Genomic DNA, 10436 nt, shown 5'->3' on the forward strand with positions numbered 1-10436 from the left:
ACACCAGGACCTCCCAGGATCCGGGCGTGAAGGCTCTGCCAGAGGAGGTAAACCAGCTCAGGGCAGCCTTCTCTACCGCCACCTCTGCTGTATCTCCCCATCCACCACCCCCCTCCCCTTCACCCACCCAACCCGCCCAACCTCCCCCTAAAAAAGGAAGGCCTGATGAGAGCCCAGTCGAACCAATAGACCTAGACGACAAATTTCAGGCCTTCGCCCAAAACTTGGAAGCCAGGCTCACAGAGCGCATTACTGCGCAGCTCATTGCACAGTGCCAGCTTATGATTGAATCTACCATTACCCGTCTAATGGATAGTGTCATATGTAGCATCATGACCAAGGTAGAGGAGCGATTAACTCGCCTCACTCCTGGACTCTCAACGGACTATCCTCTCACAGTCCCACTCTCCACACCCCTCCTTCCCCTCACTACCCAACAACATGGCTCCTCCGACGGGCCTTAATTCTTTACAGATTATTCAGTGGAATTGCAGGGGCTTTCGGCGAAAGCGCGATCCTCTGCAGCAAATTATCGCAAGTTCGTTATCCCCACCAGACATTATCGCCATTCAGGACGCCAATGTTTGCAGGCAGCTGCCAGGATACCCTTTTATCCCCTCAGACCCCACTGATCTTCCTCGGGTGGTCACATATGTTGCATTACGTGGAGCACGTAATTACCTCCCCTATCGCTAACAGCCTTATTGAAGTCTTACCGCCCACCCCGGCAAAATCAACCCTGTTCTTTCTTAACACTACCTTCTCCCACGTCAGCCAATTAACTTTTCCCCCTCACTTCTCAAATCCGCAACCCAGTTGGCCGGATCAAACCCCCTACTTATTGCCGGAGATTTTAAATGCGCTCACGTGGACTGGAGCTATCGGCGCACCAACCACAGAAAGCACAGTTTTATACAATGAGACGCTGGCGCTCCACCGGACCATCTTTAATGATTTCAGCTTGCCAACGCGGATTGGTAAGTGTTACTGCCGATACTAGCCCAGACCTCAGTCTTGGTAGAAACTTGGACCACCTGCAGTGGGAACGAATGCTTTCCACACTAGGCAGCGATCATCACCTAATTCGAATAACGCTAAACTATCGCCGATCTCAGCGCAAATTTACCGCTAAGCACACTAATTGGGACGCGCTCCGCAAATTTAGACAAGCGCAGCCAACACAGGCCCCCTTCGACCTAGACACCTGGATTATTCAGTTGCAAAAAGACATTCGCCAACACACTCAAACGTTCGACTCTACCCCAGACACCCGTGTTATTGACAGCAAGCTCGCCCACCTCCTCCAAGCACAGGACAGCATAACGCAAAGGTGGAAGCCTCAGAAGCACAATAGGAGACCAAAACTCAAACTTGCCCAGATTCCAACCAAACAGTGCAATGTAGTGCCACTCTTTGCAAAGGTAACTGGGCTCAGGTTTGTGACGGTCTCCACGGCAATCTCTCCACAACCCGCGCTTGGCATCTGCTAAGGCACATGCTAGACCCCATGCAATCCAAATCTCAGACGCGCCTTAGCATTCGCCGCCTCGCTCACAACCATCGACAGGACACCGACGCCTTCCTCGCCCAGGTGAAATGCACCTATACGACCCCCGGTCTCCCTTGCAAGTATCCTGATTATGTGGGCCCACCAGCCCAAGCTTGACGCCCTTAATACAGAATCAGAATTTCGCGCCGCCCTATTGAAATTACGGAATACCGCTCCCGAAGATGATCAAATTACCAATGCAGCTTTCAGAAATTTTGATAATGCTTCCATCTCTGACTTAGTCAACTACTTTAACGAATGTTGGGAGGCAGGTACTCTCCCTGCCTAGTGCAAGCATAGAAAAATAATTTTTATTCCAAAACCCCACAAGCCTATCACCCTAGAAAACATCCGCCTCATTTCTCTTACATCCTGTCTAGGCAAGGTCTTCGAGAACATAATTCTTGCTCGGCTAACAACGTACATGGAAGACAACCACCTTTTCCCCCACAGTATGCTCGGCTTTCGTGCGCATCTATGTGCGCAGGACGCCCTGCTTCAAATTACGCATGACGTGCTTGATGATACCATCCAGCCCCCACCACACTAACCCCCGAATGCAGAAATGTAACTTGGCTCGCGCTTCGACTCAACTTCGGCAAGTCGAGTCGAAGCACCAAGGCGGCTTCAGAACGGCCAAGTTGGGTTTCGTGTTTCATAGATGCTCAACCTGACTTGCTTCGTCAAGTTAAGCGCGTGCTTGAAAGCGAGGGCGCATTGCTCGTCTGCGAACGAGAGTAACGAACAATTTATTACTTTATCGCACATGGAGAAAAAAGTATATATTTTGCTAAGCGTTCGTAAACGCATACATTTTATGCAAGCTTTTTGGAGAAAGGTGCTAATAGCGGGCGCTAAAAATCAGTGTTCTCCGTCTCTTGACAGGAATCATATTTTCGGCTGGCAACATGCATCACAGCCGCTGTCACGGTTGACGAGAGCAGGAGTCTTTTTTTCCCTGTGCATGCGTTGGGTTTAGCGTTCGTAAAAATGTCGCAGACACCTTTGTCTTCCCAAGAAAGCACGCCCCAGCGTAAGGCGGCACCCCGCTTCACCGTCGAAGAGAAGCGGCTCCTGTCATCGCTTGTGGACAAGTACAAGCACATCATCGAAAACAAGCAGACCGACGTCTCGTCGTTGGCGAAAAAAAATGCAACGTGGTTGGAAATTGCCAAAATATACAATTCCAACCATGGGATTACGCGCCGCGATCATCAACAACTGAAGAAATGTTGGCTGAACTTAAAACAAAAATGGAAAGAAGCAGTCGCTAAAGAAAGGCGGGAGCGCCACAAGACCGGTAAGCGTGCGTTGAAAGTTTTGCGTAACTGGTGCATTTGCGGCATGTTTACATTTCGCTCGCCCGCATGTTTTGTATTCTATGGATGAGTGTGTGTCAGTTCGGTGTACTGAGCGTAACTGCGGTCGTAAGCGCTACGGAGAACATTGAGGGTATCTGTGGGACTAGGACACGAAAATAAGCTCGAAGTGATGGTTTTCGCGACCTATATTATTAGTTCCTTTATGATTACACGAACAGCGCGGCCGTAATAAAACGCGATAGCATGCGAACAAAATATTTTCCCTGTGTCCTTACTATTGAATGCAGCTGGCATAATACATACTTCTGGCTAAACAGTTTACCGAAGTGCACATTCATCATATGTTCCAAAGGCAGCCAAATAGCAGGTGCTACATATTTGTGTCTGTTTGCGTTTCATTTCCAGCTGTTGGCACGTAGTACGAGTGTACTACGTGCCAACTGTGTTATCAGCGCAAACAGTATTCAAGCAGTGGCATGCACAAAGAGCAGCCGGCCTTTAATGGCTATTGACATGATTTCGAGCAGGTACGAGTAGTAGTTCAACGAAAGCGACACCAGCACGGGCTGGCGTATTTGCCGTACTTTTTTTGTTTGTACGGGACTAGTTTAATACAACTAAGAAGATATAGTGGCGGAGCGCGATTTCTAGTTGGAACAGTTTGTGAAAAATTGAAAATGGTTTCATCGTCTGATAAAAACACTTCATTGCTGTTTAGGAGGAGGATCACAGCCTGCCTCCATAGACCCCGTGAGCGAGCAGGTTGGGGCCATTGCTAGCCACATGGCCACCAGGATCATCAACGAGTTCGACAGCGATGGGGCATATCAGCCCCCCGTCGAAAGTTTGCCTGTCGTGAGGCTCCTGCAGCCGATGATTGACGGGCCAGATGACATGGAGTTTGACTATGCTGGTAAGGTGTTATGTCTGTGGAATGTGCTGGAATAATAGGGAGGACATTTCCTTCCTTGTTCACATCTTGTGGTGTCGCATGCAGCATGCAATTTCACAATATAACTGCATTTCTGTTTCCTGTGAACACCGTCTGCTCGAAACGCTCTGAAAAACCCCAAGCGTATTGGCTTCCATCTCTTCCTGCCTCGCTTTGATGCACAAAAGGGCATGTGTGTGTGTGCAGGGATCCTGAACTGATGCAATAACGAATGCCAAAATTCGATGATTACGACTTGTGTAGTGAAGGAGGATGCTAAAAGCAAGCACAGTGAGATGAGCTTGAAAACAAAGTGTACAAAAAAAGTTAGAAGTGCCTAACGTGGCATGTATGGATAGTGGTGCTGGAGGTGCCCAGGATTTTGCACAACCCAATTTGACGACTACTCGTATGTGTCTTGTACATCTTAGCAAAGAAGTAAACATGCAACCTTAATTTTGTGTCTGTTCTTCAACTGCACCCACTCAGGACATTTTCATGCTGGCACGTCTGCAGTGCTGAAAGTTTTTTTTCACCATGCACCCACTAATTTCTAGCACATTTGTTAACTTTATTTGCAAACGACGTAAACAGTTGGGATTTGTACTTGTACTTCATCTTGATGCTCATTTCTGGCTTTTCTCTTTTGCGTTTTACTGTAGTACGCTGCTGTGTACTTTCCTTATCTAGAATGAGCTTTGAAAAATGTCTGGGGGTTTAGAAAATAGCACCTTTCATGACAGCATTTTAGCAAACAGGCAGACTGCAACAACTTACATGAAGGCAGCATGAGCACGAACAATGGAACAGAAGTGCTGACAGCGAAGGGTGCATTGCCAGTGCCTTTCTCAAGTCAATTGTGTTGTGATGTAAGCACGTCACAATACTCTCTTGCCAGTTTTACATACTTTATTTCTTTTCAATGCAAAGCTTGTCGTGAAAAGAAAGGTTCCTGTGTGGGCAGTTGCAGTGCTCATTACAGGAAATGCCATGTCTGTGGTGGTAAAGCACGAGAACACTTGGGCAGTTTTTCATTGTTTTGTAGTGCAGGATAGCAATGTGAAGTCAAACGAAATGACAAGGCTGCAAAGTATGTGGAACTAAAGAGTTCATTGCATACTAGCAACTTGGATTCATCTTATTTCACATCTCCCTTTGTTTACTACAGATGACTTGCGGGAAGATGCCAGCCACGCAGGCCAATCACAGCCACCAGCTGCTACTGCCAATGAAAGTGGAGCACCTGCAGCAGCTCCAGAAGGAAATGAAATCGCCTCGCCAATTGTGCAGCCCTCCTCCTCCACCTCCAACATAGCTCCACTTGCTTCTGGAGTTGCAACGAGGTGCACCCCTGCTGCTGCATTAGCCAGTGGTGACAGCTCCAAGGCTCCAAAGGGGCGGATGGCCCTTTTGGAAAAGACTCTAGACGATGAGAACGAGGTGCGCGCGGGGCTTCTGAGGGAGGAGCACACACTCCGTCTAAAACTCCTCCAGGAAGACCATGACAGCATATTGCATGAACGAGCTACAAAGCACAAGTTTCTTGAGCAAGTTCAAGCGCTTGAGCTCCAGAAGCTAAAAAATGAAATTTTAAAACAAGAAGCAGAGCTAGAAATCCTCCAAATCGAAAAAAAAATTAAAGAGCAGCAGCTTTGCAAGGCGCTATGCAGCAAGACACCGCAGGGCTGAACAAATGGAAATTCTGAGTGTATAGCAGGCGTCCTGTATATCATGCTTAATTCAAATAAACATTACTTATTATTGTTAAATGTGACGAGTCTAAATGTGATGCTATGACACCACTCAATTGCATGTATGCATGCATGAGTTGTTCAAAGTGCATGGCTGGGTCAATGAATGAATGCTTTGCTGCCGTAAGAGAAACTCCTGCATCCTCAGCTTGACAGGCGTATTGGCTCCAAAGTGCTGACTATTTAACTATTCAGTAGTGGCATTTGGCTCAAGCACTGCGACTACTAGTGAGCACAACTACCTGCAGATTACGAAGCCGTAGCAGTGGGGACACAATAGTACCTCCGCGATTTGCTTCTTGGCACCTAGCATTACATGGTAGAGTGCAGCGACTTGCAAAAGGTGCTCCAATGATTGCGTTGAAAAGATGCATGGTACAAGTGAACTCTTAATACAGCCTGTTTGAGGAATATATCCTAACAAGCACTCCAGAAAAAAAAATAGAGAGAAAATTAACTTTATAATATAGAGTAATCACACGGGTGATGCGGCTATGTGGAGCATACAGCTCACTGTGTTCAAATAGCACCGTACTCATAAAAATTAGCTTCCAAAACCAGGCTGTAGGTAACACCACACGTCACATAGCCAAAAGTGGGCATCACAGCTAAAAAATTCAGGGGTCCACTTTGTTGACCTAAAGTGCAGTGAGGCGAAAGCCTTTAGCGCGATGTTGCTGCCTGTGTCACTGATGTATGGTTAACATGATAATCAAGTACACAGTTGTTTGTGAATCTTAAATGCTGGAGACACTGGAGGGCGTCTGAGAAGCATCCATCTCATTCGACGCCTTTCTGCAACCACTCTCCAGCATCCTAGACAAAGAGAACTACATGTGCGTTGGCAGGAAGTAGCGTAGTCGTTACCACGCTTGGCTGTGGAACGCAAGGATGGTGGTTCGAATCCCATCGTGCACAAAGAGAGTTTTTTCTTATCGAGTTGGATTGTAACGGATGGAAGGATGGACGCGAGCATGAGCCATTAAAGGCTTTTGCCTTAATAAGTGAAGGCACGTGGCAGGGAACACTGCGCAAATGCACGAAAACATTTCTTGCATGCTATGAATGCGCACAAGTAAGGCAGTTCCAAATCAATGTAAATGTTGCAGCACCTTTCCATCAAACCCAGGGCCTGCAGCTAGCACTTCATATATAACTAGGAAAGTTCATTCTGTGCTTGTTACTCTGTGGGCCCATCTCTGCAGTATGTCCAACATTAGGCCCAAATGTTATACGATGTCGAAGTGATTGAATCCCTGCGAACACAGCCAGTGCATTTCTACAACAACCCGCACCAGACATTGGCAAACTCTAAATAAGTATACAACGTGCTTGTTGACGGCACCCATGCTCCGTTACTCTTATCCGCCAAAGCCTGCACAATTTAAACAGCTGGTAGTTCCTGTAGAGTGGAATGCACGAAGGCAGACAAAGGCAAAACCTGTGCTTTTTAGTACCTGAGAGCCAACCAATACCAATACCTGCAGGCACAACTCGCAAGAACAGCTAGTCGAAGTGTTGTGCTTGCACATGGAAAATATGAAAGAAGGAACCATCTAGTTGGATCACAAACCACTGAATGGCCTACCGAAGAAAATTGCATCCCTACTCCAGAGTGTGGTGGTATATCAGGACTGATCTATGTTCGAGGAAAACCGGCAGTCACACTGCCTCTCATGACACCAAGAGAGCTCAACAAAATCGAAATATACAGTCACAATCCTGCACTGCACAGAATGCTCCTAAGAGGGAGAAGAAAAGTTCTAAAAAAACGTATTTTGGTGATGTGGATGGGACTCGTGCGCTATAATCGTGAGGCGTTGTCGCAAACTTTTGGGAACGACGACTCTGTCACCTCGATACAATACATCCCGCAGGATGGACAACCCCGTGGGTAGGAGATAGTATGGCTTGAAATTATGTGGCAGGGATTTCTTGTCAGGCCATGGTGCAGATGGATTCCCTTTGTTGCACCAACAAAATGTTTTTTTTTTCACTGTATTGATGCACTGTATGTACTATATTATATTGTAATAATCAGCACATCAATAACCCATTAGATAATATTGTATGTCTAGGAGCCATCATTTCTGTATTACTAATTTCTTTGCAGCTTTGTATGTTGTTTTTATTTTTTGTAACCACTCCCCTCTGTAATGCCTCTGGCCCTGAGGGTAAACGAAAAAAAAAAAATTGCATGGCCTGTGCAACAATCTTATCGATGGTTGCCTCTTGTAGCTCTTGTGAAGTCACAGCATGGGGATAGCAGGCAGACGAAATCGTCATCACCTGCGTCAAATGGATTTGACCCACTGCATGATGTGGTCGGAGCTTGCAAGCCACATGAAGAATGGAGTCCTGACTGACTTTCCGCACATGTCCGCGGGCTACTCCGAGTTCCTTGGTGAAGAGATGCTTGAAGCTCGAACGTAGCTCAGGAGGTATCAGGGGCGTATCAGGTGTCATGGAAAGACACTCTAGTGATGCACCTTTTATCCTCATTTGTAAGGCCACAATAGCATCTAGACCAAGCAGCGTTGTCCCTCCACATTACCATAATCCTGCCGCTCACATTTCAAGCTCGCAACAAGCAACTCAAAATGGGCTTCATATGGCAAAAAGATGTCAAGAGATACAACTCTTCAAAAGAGTGAACAACTCCACCGTCTCACCTAAGAGCGCCGCAACTAGCTACGGCTATGTAACAAAATGTACTTCTCAACCCCGAATAAACAGTTCCTTTACTGCTCTCGAATGAGCGGGTCTGCACCTTGAGTTTCTCCAACACAGTGCCCAAACATAACAATAGTGATAGCATTTAAGGACTGCAGACACCCAATTAGAGTTGCCATGGTGGCTCAGTGGTTACAGTGCTCGGCTGCTGAGCTGAAAGACGTGGGTTCGATGCTTTCTAGGATGGCCGAATTGCAATGGAAGCTAAATGTTTGACTCATGTATAGTGCGATGTCAACGCACACTGAAGAATCCCAGGTGGCCGAAATTATGTGGAGCCCTCCACTACGACATCCCCGTAACCTGAGTCGCTTTGGGATGTTACAAATCTCGCAAGAAAAACAAACCCAATTTTAGTTTCATGCTTTCTTCTTTCAAATGATGCATTAGACATTAAAATACGTACGTGGCTCATCACGTGGTATTTGCCTATGACAGCTAAATAATATATAATTGAACTTCTCTTGCTGTCTTGGTTCATGAACCGAACGATGGCTGTGACGTGTAGTTGACCTTTAGGTCACGTGAGGCACGAAAAAACCTGCAATATAAATCACTACAACACTCACACCACCCTGCTTCAATACCTGGAACGACAATAAATTATGTATCAGCAGTTACATTCTTATATGACCAATATTTAAGGCGAAAGCCTTTAATGGCTCATGCTTGCGTCTATCCTTTCGTCCGTTACACTCCAACTCGATAAGAAAAAAAATCTTCGTGCACAATGGGATCCAAACCACCATCCTTCCGGTCTACAGCCAAGCGTGGTAACGACTACGCTATTTCCTGCCAATGCATATGTAATTTTCCTTGTCTAGGATGCTGGAGAGTGTTTGCAGAAATTCGTCGAATCAGATAGATGCTTCCCAAAGGCCTAGTGTCTCCAGCATTTAGGATTCACAAACAATTGTGTACTTACTTAACATCTTAGCCGCACATCAGTGACACAAGCATCAACACCGCACTAAAGGCTTTCGCCTCACCGCACTTTAGGTCAACAAAAGTCCCCCTGAACTTTTTTCTGTGCCACGTGACCTAAAGGTCAACTACACGTCACAGCCATCGTTCAGTTGATAAAACCAAATCAGCCTTAAGAAGAAATTATAAATTATTTAGCAGTCACAGGCGAACATCATGAGGTGATCATGTATAATAACGTATCACTTGAAAGAAGAAAACATGCCAGCAAAACTGTTGTCTATAGGCCTTTAAAATGGCAACTACAAAAACAAAACAGAATGACAGGAACACATATTTCCGCAATGGGCACTCTGACACTGCCCGAAGTACTGGTTCACAAAGATGAAAAAATGGTCCGGTTGTCGCTCTAGCAGTGGCAATTAGTTATGGAGCTCCCATAGTGCAGACGGCTGTTCTGAGGAATTTGGCCTTCTGTGCAAGCAGTATGCTTGTACTCTCCTCCTGCAAGGTCAATGCAACACTCTTGAATGATGGCACACCAGAAAATTGGACATTCTGTCACCAAATGCAGGAACAGAAGCAAGGAAAAATAGCTTTGTAAAGTGGGACAAGCTCAAAACTCAAGATCCTCACAAGCTGAGAGAAAATCTCAACGCTTTCTTAATCATTGCAGAACGAAATTTATGATGTAGGTAGTACACGTAGGTGCACTTTGCAAGGATGTTTGACTCCAGATGCACGAAACAACATGAAGAATTCTGTATTTTTTACCTATGTGAAGCTCTTTTGGATCAGCAGCCGCCGTGCCTGCATGCCCGATGCGCTGTCGATGAGGTCGTCAACACGTGGCAGGTACAGTGGCCTCCTTGCAGCTGCCGTGGTGGTAGTGTTAAGTGCAGCTGTGGTGACAGGGGGCTGTGGCTCCTTCATCAAGCAGCCAAAGTTATGAAGTGCAGCACAGGCTGTTATTATGCAGGCCGCCTTCTCTGGCTTATGCTGCAGCCCCATGTCCAGGCAAGGGAAGCGGCGCTTCCACACTCCAAATGCCCTTTCTACACTGTTCCTTGTCTTGATGTGGGCTTTCTGGTACCTGTGTGAATAAATGCATATTACGCTCTGCCCTGTACGGTTGTACCTCGTTAAAATGGACACTTTGGTTAGCAAGGAAAATTGTTGATAAAGCGAATTGTCTAAAAAAATCAGTCATGAATAAAATAACCAAA

At 46.3% G+C, this 10436-nt stretch overlaps 1 protein-coding gene across 1 annotated transcript; it reads left to right on the forward strand.

The window, feature by feature from the left end:
* The first annotated feature begins 3034 nt into the window (after positions 1-3034).
* Positions 3035-5711, forward strand: LOC144133609 (uncharacterized). Its single transcript, XM_077666797.1, has 2 exons — positions 3035-3784; positions 4971-5711. The coding sequence occupies exons 1-2, from the start codon at positions 3655-3657 to the stop codon at positions 5489-5491; spliced, it is 651 nt and encodes a 216-aa protein (XP_077522923.1). The 5' UTR covers positions 3035-3654; the 3' UTR covers positions 5492-5711.
* The last annotated feature ends 4725 nt before the right edge of the window (positions 5712-10436 follow it).

The sequence above is a fragment of the Amblyomma americanum genome, chromosome 1 (assembly GCF_052857255.1).
Source record: "Amblyomma americanum isolate KBUSLIRL-KWMA chromosome 1, ASM5285725v1, whole genome shotgun sequence".
NCBI classification, from domain to species: Eukaryota; Metazoa; Arthropoda; class Arachnida; order Ixodida; family Ixodidae; genus Amblyomma; species Amblyomma americanum.